Source organism: Pterocles gutturalis, unplaced genomic scaffold, assembly GCF_000699245.1.
Source record: "Pterocles gutturalis isolate BGI_N339 unplaced genomic scaffold, ASM69924v1 scaffold17702, whole genome shotgun sequence".
NCBI classification, from domain to species: Eukaryota; Metazoa; Chordata; class Aves; order Pterocliformes; family Pteroclidae; genus Pterocles; species Pterocles gutturalis.
The window spans coordinates 1-16,734 of NW_010115849.1; the positions used below are offsets into that span (position 1 = coordinate 1).

Below are 16,734 nucleotides of genomic sequence, written 5' to 3' on the forward strand. Positions count from 1 at the left end.
CGGGAAGCCTTGCCCGAGGGTTTTATAGGAGACTGTCGAGCCTGAGGGCAAATCGTCAAAAATAGCGGGAAAGCTGTGTAAGGGATGAAGTGTTTTAATTGTTCCTGTCATCGCGTATGCACCCTCATTAAGGGTGCGGTTAGGATCTCGCCCAGAGCCTTCTCCTGGTCCGGTTTTAGTGCCCTGCCTGACCCCCCTGTTACCCTGTTGTAAGAGCGTGTCTGGCGAGGCTGTGGAGAGACAAGCTTCGCCGAGGCTGGGTCAGTGGGAAACAGTATGTTCTGTTCCCCGTGAAGAGGTGACAGTCCCTGAGCTCTGCCACCTCTCTGAGGGGTCCCTGGGAACGGTTTGTGTCAGATTCAGCACCTCGGGAGGGTGCTGCTGGCCCAGCCTTTCTGACCCGGCGTAACGAAATGAAGGAGCAGTTTTATGTCGTTTTATTGGTGTATCGCTGGGAAAGATAGCAAGGGGAGAGGTAAACTTTATAACTCGTACACTCAGAGCAATAGAGTTGATTGCATCCCAAGATTTATGTTAGTTTTGCTTTCTTTTCCACACTTACTGAAATCAGGAATTTACGAGATTTGTGAATATGCCAAATCCTTGAAAAACATCTATTCAAAAGTCACCATTAGCTGCTCAGATTTATGGTAATGAGAAAAGTAGAACTTGCTGGATTTTAATGTCTTAAAGCATGACGTGTATTACTGTGTTATTTATTTCAGGTATGTGGGCACATTCAATGACAGTTCAAGATTACCAGGATCTCATAGATAGAGGATGGCGGAGGTAAATTTAAAAAGAAAATACAAAGTCATGTTGTCAGTTGAGCTTCAGTTTAGAATCCAGATTTAAAATTTAGGTCTGTGAAAGCAGTTAGCTAGTTTCCATAAGTAATTGAAATAGAAGTGTTTGTCCAATGCTTTGTGACTCTGTAGCGTGACACTGTTGGACAGGAAAATAATTGGTTACTTTAGGAGGATATTATTTTAGTATAGCAGCAAAAACCTGAAGAACTTGCTTCTCGACTTTTGTTACTCTTACTGTAATATTTTGAGATTATTTTAATAAGGAATGTTGATCATCCATTCATTTTGTAATACAACTAAGAAATAAATCAATGTATATTTATTGTTATTTTTAGAAGTGGAAAATATGTCTACAAACCCATCATGAATCAAACCTGTTGTCCTCAATACACAATAAGGTAAGAAGCTCAAAGCATACTACTTTGAGTGACTTACTGCTTCAAATATGTTCAACCATTTGTGTTTACTGCTTTAAATACAGAATGCTGGAAAAGTTTTATCTGCTTGTAATGATACTTTGAACACTAAATATACGTTGTTGGGTTTGTGCACAGGCCCATCAGCAGCTCTGTGATGTTTCCCTGTAAGCAATCTGCTAAATGTGTACCCTCCCCTTTTGCTTCTGAGTTTCAGTCCAAAGCAAGAGTCCTGGGATTGCTCTCTTGCTCACTGGTTGCAGGTGAACCAGTATGTCTGTGTCACACAAACACTGCTTCACTACCCCAATAAAATAGCTCTGAATAATTGTAGATTTGCTTTTCCAGACTTAGTATCAATGCTGTATCGATAAGATGGATAAGTGAAAAACTCTGGTGTGTTAGCCTCCTAGGAGAGCTTTTTTATGCAGTGCTTGAGGTCACCTTGGTGTATTTTAGTGATTATAGTGACATATACACAAAACATGCCATACAGAATGATATTATGCAGTACAAGGTAATATAGTTTTATTAATTCAAAAGTGTTGATAAAATATTTTACCACTTAATACAGGAAAATTTAAGAAATAATTAGAAAACATATATACAGTGTAACTTTTTAAAGTGGTGCCTGAAGGTTTTTTTCTGAACTAATCTTTCACAAAAGAAATGGTCATATTTTTTTTCTTTTTAAGGTGCCAGGCTTTGCGTTTTCAGGCCTCCAAGTCTCACAAGAAAGTTCTGAAGAAAATGTTGAAATTTCTTTCCAAAGGAGATGTTTCAAAAGCAGCGAGTGAAGGTAAGGAATTCTTAGTGTTTGAAAACCAATGCTGAAATTTGAAAGGAGGATCAAGAACCTGAGTGATTGAATGGCTAACATGTTTTGATTTTTGTATGTAGACCCCTTTATAAAGGTCTAGCTAGGTTGTATCTTTACAGTTTGTTTTGAATCAAGAGCACTGTGTAGCCCAGAGACCAAACTATGCAGCTGGCATGCTCTATTGAGGAATATGCTGCTTTTTTGCATAGACCAGCCTATTTTCTTTTTCATCTCTGGGCACTTGCTTACTTTTTAGCTGGCTGCCTTAGAGAATTAGACCCTGTTTTTACCTCTTGTCATAAAAGTGGTAATCCAGAGAGGTCTAAGCAGGACAGTGGGTGGCAGAGAAAAGGAAGCGCAAGGAGGGGAGGGAGGGTTTTCCTTTCAGGTGATTGAACAGTCACACCGCATTTATCCAACACCAAAACCAGCTGTTCTCAGTTGTGGTGGAACTTGTTGTGTTGGTTCTGAATCATTATAATTTACCTCTTTTGTGTGTGTGCTGGTATTTTTGTGTCTTTGGGTTCTTTTTGTTTGTTTGAGTTATGGCATGAGATTAGTTTACTGCCCCATTTTAATGGAGAAAATAAAACTGTTCCCATAAATGAGTTGGTGGTAGTAATTCGGGGTCATGAAGGAAGCTTTCTGGTTTCAGACTATTGCAAACAGTCACTTTATCTGCTGGAAAGCTGTTGTAAAGTTGAAAGAAGTTAATTTGATATTAATGTTAATTGTGCAGAGTGTGAGCTGTGTTTATACAGAGAGAAATTAACTCATGCAGTTTCTGATTACTTACAGAAGAGCCTATGGATTCCCATGTAGAAGTTGTGGACACCTGTGATTTTGTGTACAAAAGTGAATCTCAAGTCAGTCAGTCCGAACTGACTCCATTGAGTGTGGATCACACAGAGGGAGTGGAAAATGAAGATAAGGACACAGGAGAAACAAAAGAAGAGGTGAATGAGCAGAAGATGGAATCGGGTTCTCTTCAGATGTGTGCAGATAAAGATACACCAGTCCCTGGAGGACCATCACATTCGGCTAAAGCTGTTAGTGCACCACCTAAGCCAGGTAGTCAAATTTCTGGTAGTAGTTGGAATGTTCTATCATATTTTTGCATGTTGTTGAAGATCATCTTTTTATCTTGCCTATTAATTCAATAATTGTTTCTTTTTATTCCCTATACTCTTGTCAATTTATGGAATTATAGTGTATAAATAGAGAGGTGCTGCATGTTACTTGTGTTCTTAGTTTTTTGTAAAAGTTGCATTGATTGTCATTATATTAATTTTTTTAGTTCAGTTATTGAGAATATATCTGCAGCTGATAGTTTTCTGCAAGCTATTTAGGTTGCTGTCAGACAGGTCAAGTTGATTGAATCTCATCAGACACGTTCCTGGAAAACTTGTCCATAATTTTTCAGACTGTATTTTATATTTTGATTTTTATAAAATGCAGTCAAAACTTTTATAACCCTAATACACTTTATGTAGCTCTTATTAGTTTTGCAAACTTTCAAAACCCTCTTGTTTTTTAGTCAATTTGAAACTTTGGGTTATGTAAACTTCATTTTGAAAGCAAACTAAGTGGAAATTGACAGCAGATGGCAGTCTTGGGTAAAGATCATGAGTGTAAACCTGCCATTGTTTTCAAAAAGGTGGGGTATGGTCTTCAGTTATGTTAGGAGTCACACTGGGTAAAACTTTAAACACTGGAAATGCAGATGAAGAAAGCTTGAAACGTTTGTACTCCGTTTTAGAAAACGAGGGTTTACTTTTATAGAGGAGAAATATTCGTTAGTGTGTTGCTTTCTTTCTGGAAGTTTTAAATTAAATATAAAAATGAATAATAAATGTATCAGACAGCTAATTTAATTTTTTTTTTTTTAGGGTGGGTGGTGTCCCAGGTCAAATTCAGTTTAAAATTTTCCAGATAGAAAGATGTTTAGTTTTCATCTTGGAAAATGTAGACTTATTCTGTAATACGATTGTTTAATTACATTTTTATTCCTTTATAAACAAAATTGGTCTTTGTCCTATAGGAATAATGGGCTGTTTCTGCACAGTTTCAGATAAAATGGTTTGCTTGTGTCTGTATACATGTTCATTGTTTCAAGAAGTTTTCTTGCTAACTTACAGGAGATAGTAGACATGAAACAGACCTCAGTGAAGTACTCATTCTTCGAATGTATCATGAGTATTTTAAATAAACCCTTCCTCTGACTTGTTTGCCCATGTACAGGTCACATAGTATCTGTAATTTCCTCATAATACTTGTCCTTTTCTGGTGAATAAATTTTATCTGTATGGGTGAAAAAATACTCAAAAACCTTAGTTGAGAGGTGAGAACACTCGATCATAAAATCTGGTAGTGCAATTGTAGGATGTCTGAAGAGTTACAAAATGGTATTAGCTCCTTTTCTAAGTCCCTGAGATGCTCTCAACATTTCAGCTGTCATGTAGTCTATGTGGAGAAACCAGACTGGGACTTTTCTGGGCGAGCCAGAAAGAGCTCACTGCTAACTTGCCCCAGGAGTGTACTTACAAACTTCATAAATTCTGTATGGTGTGCACATTAAAAAAGAAAAAATTATAGCCTTACTGATACTTGACAGTTTATCTCAATATAAAGTATTTCGCAAGTTTCTGTGGTGTATCTATTGGTAAAGAAAGTTGCAGGCAGCAACTCCGAGGGCTGCAGTTCTTTGCAGGTGAAGTGACTCTAAGCACATCAGTGAGTTTCAAAATATTAATGCTCTCATGATTTCCAGTTTTCAGAAGGATACCCCTGTTCCCATTGTCCATGGGAAGGTGTGAAGCAGGTAGAGAACAAGAAAGATGTTGATTTTGGCTAAGAAGTTATTGGTAAGGAGGAGGAAGAGGAAAGCAAGCTCTAAGTGCGTTTTCGTGGGAGTTCTGGAAAAAACAATTTCTATGTCAGTTTCGGGCCCTCAAAAGAGTGAAGTGGGATAAGCCGTAGTTAAGTCTGGGTTTGGAATCATAAACAGTAGCAGAGTTGGAAACATGTCTTCTTCCTAATGCTTCAAGTGAAAGCACATCACTGTTCAGGGTACTTTTGTATTTGAAAAGGTAAGTCTTTCAAAAGTTGCCAGTGTGTCTTTCACAAATACATGGATTTCAGGAGAAGGCTAATGGTGTAAAAGACTTCAGCAGTTTGTCGTAATATTTGCTACAGCTTTGGTTCTGTGCAAGATATATGACTGTATTTCCCTGTATAGGAGTATTTTTTCCACTCTTCCTCTCTTTTTGAAGTTTTTAATATTATAGCTCTTTTTGGCCTCCAACTCATCTCCTACTGCCCTAAAAAGGACTAAAAAATGCAGAATTAGAGTCACTTTGTATTACATTACCTGGCTGGTGATGCAGTTTTCAGTGCAGCTTTCCCTCTGTATGGAACTTGCAACAGGAGCTGCTAAGCTGAGACTGTTATTCCTTGAAAATTAATTATTTTAAATAAGTAACATTTCACAAATAGAAAGTTATGAATGATTGATGTGTGAAAGATAGAGGTAAATTGATAAAAGTGAATAGATGAGTAGAAACATACAATCTGAGTATAACTTAAGGCAATGATGTAAGCTTACGTGGCCTTTTCTTTTACATGGTGTCAGTGGTGTTGGTGATATTTCTATGTACTGCATAAGGACCTTGGACAACAAAAAAAACCCCACTTTTTTTGGTGTGTCTGTCTTTTACAGGAGTCTGTTGTGCAGCCACCTGGGTTTCTAATGCAGTAGAACTGTTCTCTATGAATTTTGCTGTGAGGTTTTGTAGTTTTGGTGGGTTTTTTTCCCTTCAGTGTTTCAAGCTGATCCTGTAGCTGTCTGGATATAGTACATCATCATACCGCAGATTAAACAGGAGCTTTTCTTTCTTTCTGAGACAGGGATGTGGTGTAATGATTTATGAACAGATTTTTTTTTTTTTTTTTCAGACAGGAAGTCTTTTCATTGTAATTTTTAAATATAACCTTGGCTTAGGGGTGCATCAAGGTGTTTCCATATTGAAGTGCTGCATTAGAGCTGTAGAGGAAAAATCATTGCAGCTTAGCTTGGCATCAGGTGTTCTTGGTGGTTGTAAACATGAAAGACCATGACATCTTCAGGCTGCAGTCTGCAATTAATGGTGATTTTAACCATTTCTTTTCAGTGATTACGTGAGAACTACTTGTTGCAAAATGTGGTGTTTAATTCTTTGCCTGTGCCCTTGCAGGGAAAGGGGCTGATCTGAGCAAGCCACCGTGTCGAAAAGCAAAGGACATACGGAAAGAAAGAAAACTGCAGAAACTCCTTCAAAGCCAGACATGCGCATTTGAAGGCTCTCAACTTCAAGCAGGAAGTCAAGTTCTTCTCTCACAAAACTCTAAATCTAAAACAAACCAACCTAAAACAATTGAAGACTTTGTTTTTGCCTCTTTACCTGATGATGCACCACACAAATTAGAGGTAAAGTCTCATTCACTTTTGTTAGAGTTTAATTAAGGAAAAAACTGGTTACAAAATTTTTGAAATGCTTAGATGTTTTAGTATCTGTGACTTTATGGATTGGTTATAATTTAAATCTTGGAATATATGTGATGCTGCATGAGATACAGTGCAGCTGATCTCTGTGTAACCACAAGAGGGTACTCTTGACTTGCAGACAGTCATAGCAGAGACGAGTATGGTTACCAAAATAACTTGTAAATTGATTTCATACAGTGTGACTTGAAAATGAAAGGCTTTGTATTAACTGAGTGTTGAATGATGAGAAAGATTCAATATTTAGTTCTGCAGTATATAAATACTTAAACTATCCATGCTAATGAATCTTGACAAGAAAGCAGTAACTGTTCATAAAATTAAACAGATAAGAAGATTGCTGCTCTTTATAAATGTCATTGATACGTGTTGATGTCTCTGGAAGTTGTAAAAGTGATGGCAGAAAATTTTGGCTAATATACTGGTTGCCATTAAATCCATTCATAATATGGAGACAATAATCTGGAAGACTTTTTGACTTTCTAACCCATAAAACATTTTTTTCTTTTCCTTTTTTCTTTTTTTTTCTTTTTTTTTTTTTTTTTTCTGGAAGGTGGAAAGCTATCTTAGTATAAGTATTTTCCAGGAATTACTATTATCAATGATGGTATTGGAAGTTAAGTTTTTAATATTCTTTTGGTAATTTTTCAAAGGAGTAGTGATGATGGCATGAAAGTTTCACCTGGAACAACTGACAAGAAGCCATGAAATTGATCCATCCACTAACTCATCAGATTTTCTGATGAGTTCTATAACAGAAGTATGATGGCTTTGTCTGAACATCTTCATTTAGAAGATGCAGGGAGAATTAAACGGAGGGTGATTCCAGCAGTGTTTTCCCAGATTGTTTCTACTCCTTACTATGGCTGTCAGGTGTGGTGTTTTGTTAGTTTGGTTTTTTTTGTAGATCAGAACCAGTGCTATTTGTGAAAATAGAATGATACTGATACAGTATTTTTTGAAAAGAGCATGTCCTTAAATGTGCTTGACAAGAAAGACACTGTTTCTCATGTGATAGCATTGTTTTGGTTAGGGAGCAATCATTTTTACCAAGAAGAATTTTTAATTTGTAGATTTTTTTTAAAATAATTGTTTTATTTTTGTGTGTGTAAGGTTGATGATGGGGAAGACATCACTTCCTATTCCAGTTAACTTGTAATTGAATATGGAAACATTGTTTTGTCTTCCTCTATCAATTTAAAAAATATCAAGAAATCCCCTTGGGAGTGTTGCAAAAAACCCATAGTTTTATCTAAGGACAAGAGGCGTGAGCCTTCCAAATGCAGGGGTCCTTCAAGTGTTTTTCAGTATAGTATGAAACTGCAAGAGAGGATTTTAAAAAGTACAGAAAATCTATTTAAAATGTCAATCTGCATACCATTTGTTGGTATTATTTCCTGAAAACTATTTGTGTAGGCATTTTAGTTATCTTAATTTGCAGTTCGAAAACTTTGTATGTTATTCTGTGTAAATACAGAAGCCTTCAGTAGCCTAAATTGAGCTGAAGAATTGGAAGACTGTTGTCTAATACTGTTAAATTGTTAGGGCCCTTGTGCAGGAATTCAAAATTTCTCTCTGTTGTGACGTTTGTATATGTATAAATATATAGTTACTGCATGATGTTGTACTAATAAATGTTTAACTTCTTCTGAAGGTGAGGGTGGTGAGATCATCTCCACCAAGTTCACAGTTCAAAGCCACATTTCAGGAGTCTTACCGGGTCTATAAACGTTACCAGATGGTTATTCACAAGGACCCACCTGATAAACCAACTATAAATCAGGTCAGAAGGCCAAATGAATTTTATGCAAAGCTCAGCTTCCCCTCCATTTCATGTACTGTGTTTCTAGGAGAAACAAATGTGGATTTTGTATCCATTGTAGACTCGGGAGCATGTAAAATACTGTATCAGATAAAATCAGCGTCCTGAAAGTGCAAACTCTTTTGATATCTCTTTGTGAGTGCCACAAATATTCTTTATTTCAGGCAGAAAAGTTAAGGAAGTTACATGGGGATGCTACTCAGAGAGGATGAGACTTTTAGAGATAGTTATTGTGGGCCTTATAAATATAAATCTCATGAGAGCTAAAACCAGCTGGACACTTACCCTGATAACAGGTCTCGTTGGCTTTGGTTTGAATGCTTCCATAAGGAGGAACAAACATGATCAGGGCCAACATATGAGTGAAGAATTTATCACACATACAAATTTTGTTTTAAGGTTCACTGAAGTTTTATAAACCTCTTAATTTTCAATTTAAGCCCTTTGAGAAGTAGTCAGTGCACTCCATCTAGATTACATGTTACTGCTTCTTGTAATGATCAGGTGGTGTGTAATAGTTAACTGTTGGAGTTATTACCTCTCTAAGTACCATAAAGAAAAAAAATCAGGCGTTAGGAAGAAGAGTTTATATAGCAAGAATTTGTAATTGCTAAACTGGGGCGATGAGTTGATGTGCCATTAAAAATAATGCATTTTAAAAGTCCTTGAGACTTTACAATGAAAATAAAATTTGTGGTTGATTTGTTAGATAACTTGGTCAAAAAATAGGCTGAATAAACTGCTGCTTTGAAGTGTTCTAATGTTACGCAGTTTTTATTCGTTAATGAAAGTATCAACAGTCAGTTTAAATTTAGCGTTAGTTTTTGGACTTTCCCCTCTAGGAGGATTTTCTTGTTACTATGTTTAAAGCAGAAAACTGAGTTCAGAGGCTTTGAATTGGATAGGAGGAGATCTTTCACTAGCCTTACCTTCAGAAGCATGTTATCTGATTATAGGCACTCAAACTAGTATGCTTGTATTTTCCTTGCGCTGAAGGTGAGGTTAGTACCTGTCTCCTTTGAGGACCCCCAGTTCAAATCATCCTTCAACCAGTCAGCCACTTTATTTGCCAAGTATCAGATGGCTATACACAAGGATACACCTTCTGACTGTGGCGAAAATGAGGTACAGTTCACTGCATGCACCTTTATGAAAACATCTTTTTTAAATGCACAGTTAAATGATGGGAAATGATGTGTCTCAGAGTGATTCTGAATATTAAGATACTGGAGTTTCCATTTGGGAGGGAAAGCATTGTGGTTTTTAGCAAGCTTCTGTTGTAGGCTTCAGCCCAGGGGAAACTGAACTGAAGAGACAGGGATTATGCACCATCATATATAAAAAAACTAATGTTAGTAATGAGTTAAGTAGAGCTGCTATTTGTACATGGATTATAAAGAGTTCTGGGACTGAGATTTTGACTGGAAATGGGATAATGGCATGGAGGTGCTTTTTTGATAGCAAAAGCATCTCCTACTTGAAAGCTGTTTGGTACCTTTTCCTTAATTTTTTGTTGTCTCACTTAATTTGACACGTGGAGGTTTAAAAATCTCAGTTTTATTCACATTTCATTGCGAAGCATACCTCTCAGGTAGAACTCACCTTTGCAGTAGAAACAGTGCAAAAATATTCCCACCAGCTGATTGAGATTCAGTGAGAGTACATTGTATATGAATAAAGCCTGCTTTTAAAATGGTGTTTGCAGGGTGCTCATCAACAACTAAAACAAAAACGTCCTCTAAACAAGCAGCAATTTTCCATTTCTTTGGCAGGGGGCACAACACTTTCATTAGGAAAATTAATAAAACTGCTGCCTCAGATTGGTCATATCTATCTACTGCATATTTAAGGCTTCAGTATTGATCAACTATCTAGTCAGACTTCTCTGTTCTTGAGAGCAATGCATGTGGAAGTGGTACCTAGCAAGCTGTGGCTGCTTTCCAGGTAGAATAATAAAACCACATAAGCATTTTTGGCTTTTGTTCAAGAAAATGTAAGGAGAGCCTTTTTTTGTGAGATCTCTGTAATGCTACTGTGGAAAGCCATAAGATTTATTTCACTTCATTTTGTGAAATAATAGAACTCCTAACAATAAGTAGTAGTTTTTGCCCTTTTTATAATTGCTGACATAAATTGGGTTAATTATAATAAGGTAAAAATTAGAAACATGCCAAGAAACATTGAGCTATTTACTAGATTTGTACCAGGCATTACCTGGCCTGATTAGGGACTTGATTGCTGCAGAGATTGCTAAGAACTTCATATACTTATTTATTCTTTGTTTAAAATTCTGGATTTTTTCCATACAGTCATTACATCGGGAAGAATCAAGAGCAAAATCACAATGGCTGCTTGCAGTTAAGTTCTGTGTAGCGGTTAGCTCTCAGTTCATCTAACCTCTGTTTGGATCAGAGTCCATGGTTTGGTGTAGGCTTGGGTTTGATGACCTTAATCACCACCTTTTTAAGTGGGAGCCTAGGGGAGGAAAGCTTATAACAATGCACTGAGGACAGTTCTGGTTTCCACCACCTTAAGGTGTAAAGTCTATTCAACAGCAGTTCCCATAAAAGGAAGGAAATGTGTTCCTGTTTGTACTGCTTATAACTTAGTGGATTTTTATCCTCCTCTTTTTCCTTGTTACTTGCCATAGGTTACTTGCCCAACTCTGCCTTTATTTTTTCTCTCTTGCATCATGTTTGTTCAGGCTTAGTGTAATATTCCAGAGGAGACATAGGATCTTCTCTGAAGCTTCTAGTAAATGTAAAAACTCAGTCTGATGGTGATGGCTTTTAAATTAGGTCCTTCTTTACGAAATTATCTTGTGTATTCATGTGACTGTCTGGCTAAGAAGGTCTTTCTGTTCTGTTTTAGGCACTAACGCTCTGCCACTTCAATCCAAAGCATCTTGTATTTGATCCCTGCAGGAAGTAAACTGACAAATACTTTACACAAAATGTATTTTAATGTAGAAGTTGGTTTTTTTTTTTCCTCCTAAATGCTGAATTTGTGTGGGAGGAGAATTGTCCAAGTCACTTCTAAGAACAGAAGATATCAAGTGGGGTAAACCAGACCCACGTTATTGAGAGGAAGGGTGGAAAATGCTATTTGAAAGACCTCAAACTTTTTCTTATTCCTCTTTTTCAGGCTTATTAATATATCATACAGACATTATGGAGCCAAGCAGTTCTTTAAGTAAAGTCAGAATGAAGTTCTGTTGTATACACAGGGCTCTTTATCAGGGTAGTAACAAGTCTGCTTTGGGCTTTAAAGTGGCAAACATCAGGAATTTTTTTGCACCTAAAAATGAAATCTAGTTTTTAATCTATGCAAGCTAATGTATCTGTGCATGGTAGGTGAACCTCCTTGTCAGGGAGAGTCCTGCACACTTTTGTATTTGGAAAGTTACTAGTTTAAGAAAAGGTTTTGGTTTTATATTTTGCTGAAGACTTCATATTTGGAAACCTGCTTATATTTAAATTCAGAATCCAACAAAAATTGTTATGGGAGATATTAACAACTTCTTTTTGGAATATATTCTTAGATTATATATATTATATATATACTGTTTGCCTATATTAGGTGCTAGCCTAGTTTAATATTAACCTTATTACATTAAAAGGCAATTTTAAGAAAAGATTTAGAATTTTGATGATTATTTTAAAATAACACTACTGTGGAAAGTTATAAAACAGTTCACAGTATTAGCAAAAGGTATGTGAACCATGAAGCCGATTATTGCTCAATGAGTGTGAAAGAAGGCCCTCTTTTTGCAGCTGTCCAATGGCTACACATCTTTTCATCAAGATTTTATGTGAGAAAGGGAAATAGATAATTTCCAGGACAGGAAATATGTTGAATACTTGGCACCAAAGATTACTTTGAACTTCTGGACATTCTCTGGTTAGTCCCACTTTGAGACCAGTGCCCTTCAGGTTGGTGGGTGTTTTTCAGTTTTGCGTTTTCCTTCTTTCTCCTCTCCTTCTGCATCAGTGATGAAGACTGCTGTGCACTATGTCGTGGTTTAACCCCCCAGCTGGCAGTAAGCCCCACTCAGCTGCTCACCCACTCCCCCACAGTGGGATGGGGGAGAGAATCGGAAGGGTAAAAATGAGAAAACTCGTGGGTTGAGGAGAAAACGAGTTAAAAAAGGAAAGGAAAAGCTGCACATGCAAGCAAGGCAAAACAGGGAATTAATTCACTAATTCCCATCAGCAGGCAGGTGTTCATCCAACTCCAGGACAGCAGGGTTCCATCGGGCATAACTGTTACTTGTCAAGACAAATGCCGTCACTCTGAATGTCCCCCTCTTCCTCCTTCCCCCAGCTTTAGATGCTGAGCATGACATCTTGTGGTATGGAATATCCCTTGGGGTCAGCTGTCCCAGCTGTGTCCCCTCCCAGCTCCTTGTGCACTCCCAGCCTCTTCACTGGTGGGGTGGGGCCAGCACTGCTCAGCAGTAGCTGAAACATCCCTGGGTTATTAACATGGTTTCCAGCACAAATCCAAACCAAAATGAACTCTATCCCAGCCAAAACCGGCACACGGTGATAATACCATGTGTTCATTAACAAGGATTTAGTTTGAGATTTTAATGGGCAGAGTCCTGTGATGGATTTTGGAGTCTCAGTACTGATTCCTGACCGGTGCAGTGACTTCTGTTTGTAGAAGGTAGAAATTTCACAGCGGAATAAACTTTGTCCAAGTCCCAGGGTTGGTGTTGCCCCGTGGTGATGAAATGTGCCTTTTCTGTGGAAGCATCATCACAGTCTTCAGTGTTGCTCTCATTGGCGAGCAGAGAATGTGGTAAAGTAGAAGTGCATTTGCTGTCTGCCAAATAAGTTAATACTCTAGGAAGAGTTTTGAGTATCACGTTGCTCCTGCAATAAAAAAAAAAATTAGCTTGTGTGTGAATTTTTTTCAAATCTGTTTTTATCTTGACTTAAAAGCTTACAATTATTTTTTACATGGGCATTTTGACTATTGTTTATCACTTTTTCTCTTGGTTTGTCTGTGTAACTTGAACATCCCTTGGAAATGTTCTCACCTCCCTCAAAAACTTTTGGTCGGTTGCTACAGGATTTTGGCTTCAAAACTGACCTGGTTGTCTCTGTATTTTGCAGTGCAGTCAAATACTGATGTTGGCACCTAAGAATATTTTATGTCAGCATGTTTTTATTGAATTGAATTGGTGTCCTGAAGAGAAACATAGCAAACAGTTTTCTAATTAAAGGTTGCTTCATAATACTTACTCTTAAATAGTGCTGTGGAAGAACTCATTTTTTCAGTTTTTCTCTGTGGGAGCATAGAACCTTATTATGCCACTATGTTAAATGCATAGTCATCCTCTTTTTTAGTAATATATGTACTCTTACCTTAAAAAGAGTTGGAGAAAGTCAGAAGAATTAGGGGGAACCTCAACAGATTATTAAGTGGGAAAGTAAAATAGCTTCTGAATGAGGTAAGACACAGTCATGGAAAATAGGTTATCACTGCCTAGTGGTCAAGTTTATCCAAGGCTACTCTTAAGTTAGCCGAGTCCCTGAACTGCTCATTTTTGGAAGCTGTGAAAATGTGCAAGGGAAGAATCTGTTCTAGTGTTCATCACATTCTATGCATTTCTTCTGGCCCTTTATGGAAGTACTGTATATGGAGCTTTATCTTGGATCCAAGACAGTAGTTCTCCTGTACTGTCCCCAGGATAATAGAGCTATTATTCACTAGCTTTTTCTTTTTTTTTCCTGAAGTGTTGGAAGACTATAGTCATGTTTAGTATGTGGATCTGTGTCTATAACATACAAAAAGCCACTAATGTAATCAATTGCAAGGATTTATTTATGTCTACAAGTTACTTGTTTGGGCTTTTTTTTCTGCTTGGGTGGTGGTTGTATTAATTTTGTGAAACAAGTCAAGCTATAATGAAAAAAAATTGAAATAATGAAAGCTTGGAAAAACTGAAAAAGGGAGACTGCAATAATGAACAGAGAGGAGCTAGCAGGCTGAGCATCCTCTCATTGGGCAAGCACTGTTTCCTTGTATTATCAGTGAAAGATCAGTTGGAACACAAATTATAAAGCTGATCATCAGATGTATCATAATTATGCAAACAGATTGTCTGAATGGCAGTTTGTCCACCTTTGTCTTCATTTGCCATAGAAATATAATAAATCATAATATAGCAGTGTCATAATTAATGTGTGGAGGAATGGACAAATACAATTTTGGAACCTGTATTTTTTTTTTAAAAAAATTGGGTGACTTTTAATAGCATTTTGTTATATTTCTGGAAGAAAATGTGTAGATTAATGTATAGGAGGATGATCTGAGAATAAGACAGAAGAGTGAACTTTTTTCTTGTATAATCCCAAGAGGCAGAAATACTTTGATAAATGAGTCAAGTGCTGGTGCTGGACAGTGCTAGTGGAGGTGGCTTTCTCTACGGATGCACCACTGTCTGTTGTTCTGGTTTTACCTCAAGAAGCAGAAAAGAATATGAGACTGGGCAGGGTAGTACTTTATGCTTGAGCTTTGTTGAATTACAGTACAAAAATCTGAAAACAAGATAGAACCAGGACTGAAGGCTCTTCAGCCGAGAACGTTGTATTTAAGGAACCTTAGTAGTAGGTCTGGGTTGTCTTCTGCTTTGCTAAGAGCAGTCTATATTTGCCCACATTTTGATTCTTGCTCAACAGCAAACGTACCTGTGTTCCTATGTAAAAAACGCAGGAAGGGCTTTGCAGAACACAAATCACTGGGAAGATGCTGTGATCCAACTCTACCCTGGCTTCACGGTGATTAACAAAGTATGTGGAAATACATATGTAAATGTTTCAGAACATTTTGCCACCTGTGTTATATGAAGTGTCAAAATGTATTTCTTGTTATTTATATGATAGATACAGATGCGGAACTGTATAGTTCTGGAGGTGAAGATTTTAGATGTAGTAAATACAGTGAAGACACTTTTTTCTTGGCCCTTTCATCCCAAGAAGGAAATATTTTGATCCCAGTGGTGTAATCAATGGCTAATTAGGATGCAGTAGGGGATATCTCTAGCAGTTCTTCTTAATGAAGCATCATCTCACCAGAGGCGTTGCATTTCTGACCCAATTGCTGTCTTTTTAAAAATGCTTCTTGAAGTCAATTATAGAAGCTGTCAGCATATTTTATGCACACACACATTTTTATATATATATGTCTAAAAGTTCTCAGCTAGTTTTAATTCTTTAGCTGCGTTCATTTCTTATGGTAGGAATAAAATTAGTGCCTATAATTCCAAATTGAGTTTTACGTATAACAGATTGTCATGTAAAAATTTGAAATTAAGATTTTTTTTTTTCTTCCTGCCTCTTCTCCAATGAACTTGGTGATTGATCTGGGTGGTTTAAAACACCTAGTCCATTGATGTGATTTTTAGGCTTTAAGTCTTTTTACAGTAGTCTTTGTCTTTAAAAAACACAGCTGAAGTGTAACTGAAACGAGCTATGTGGCAGCTACACAAGTTAGAAAACATTTCCATAAAAGATCATAAAAATTCTACAGTAGTTTCCAGAAAGAGCCAGAGTGAACAGTTTATTGCTGTTTAGACCTTCTGAAGCAAAGGTTTTATTTAACTTTTCATGAGTGTTTTATAATGACAAACTCGTAGGAAAACAGTACGTGTTTGGGTTCCCTCTGCAAAGCTAGCTGGACACTTTCTTTGCTTTGTGCTTAGCTAAATATTTGTCTTGGAAGAAAAGAATTTCACAACGCACAAAAGATACACTGTTTGAAAAGGTGCAAAAAATTACTGAAATAGGTATGGGGGGTTTTTTCTTTCCTAGGTTTTTTTTAATTGCCTCCCAGAAATCCACTTGAGCTAATATAGAGAACTGAGTAATTAGCCTGGGAAATGCCAAGGAGCATGTTCCGATCAATTCAAAAGCTGGTGTCAGCAGCTGGTTGCAAACTTTTAGGTCCCTCTAACCTAGTTTCCCTGTTTTATTTTTTTATCTTCTAGAGAGAGAATGCTTAAAAAAAATACCGATAGCCTTTGTGGTTATTTTTAACCTTCTGTAGCTGGCCTCGGCAGCCATCTGTTTTTATAATGCTCTTGAATTAGTTCTTTTATCATTTTGGTTGATGGCAGCGCAAATCTGATGATTCTCTCTTCGTGATGGGCTGCTGCTGCGGCAGAACGTCTCACTGCAGTGAGTTTGCGTTTCAGATCTCTGATAACGTTAATGTAAAGACTTAGAATGAATACTTCAGTATCAGCCTGATTCCTTCTGCTTACTGGTGCGGCCCTTGTGGCTGGAGTACCATAGATTCTCGGGGTTTTATTCTTGGGA

General features: G+C 37.2%; 1 protein-coding gene across 1 annotated transcript in view; it reads left to right on the forward strand.

Annotated features, from left to right (window-relative positions):
- Positions 1 to 727: 727 nt before the first annotated feature.
- ATE1 (arginyltransferase 1) overlaps positions 728 to 16,734 on the forward strand; it is a gene marked incomplete at its 3' end in the record, with an annotated part of 58,363 nt that continues 42,356 nt past the window's right edge. The window contains exons 1-6 of the mRNA XM_010075338.1: positions 728 to 789; positions 1,145 to 1,207; positions 1,921 to 2,024; positions 2,844 to 3,116; positions 6,278 to 6,510; positions 8,240 to 8,368. Coding sequence (XP_010073640.1) covers positions 728 to 789; positions 1,145 to 1,207; positions 1,921 to 2,024; positions 2,844 to 3,116; positions 6,278 to 6,510; positions 8,240 to 8,368 — 864 coding nt within the window. The remainder of the gene's footprint in view (positions 790 to 1,144; positions 1,208 to 1,920; positions 2,025 to 2,843; positions 3,117 to 6,277; positions 6,511 to 8,239; positions 8,369 to 16,734) is intronic.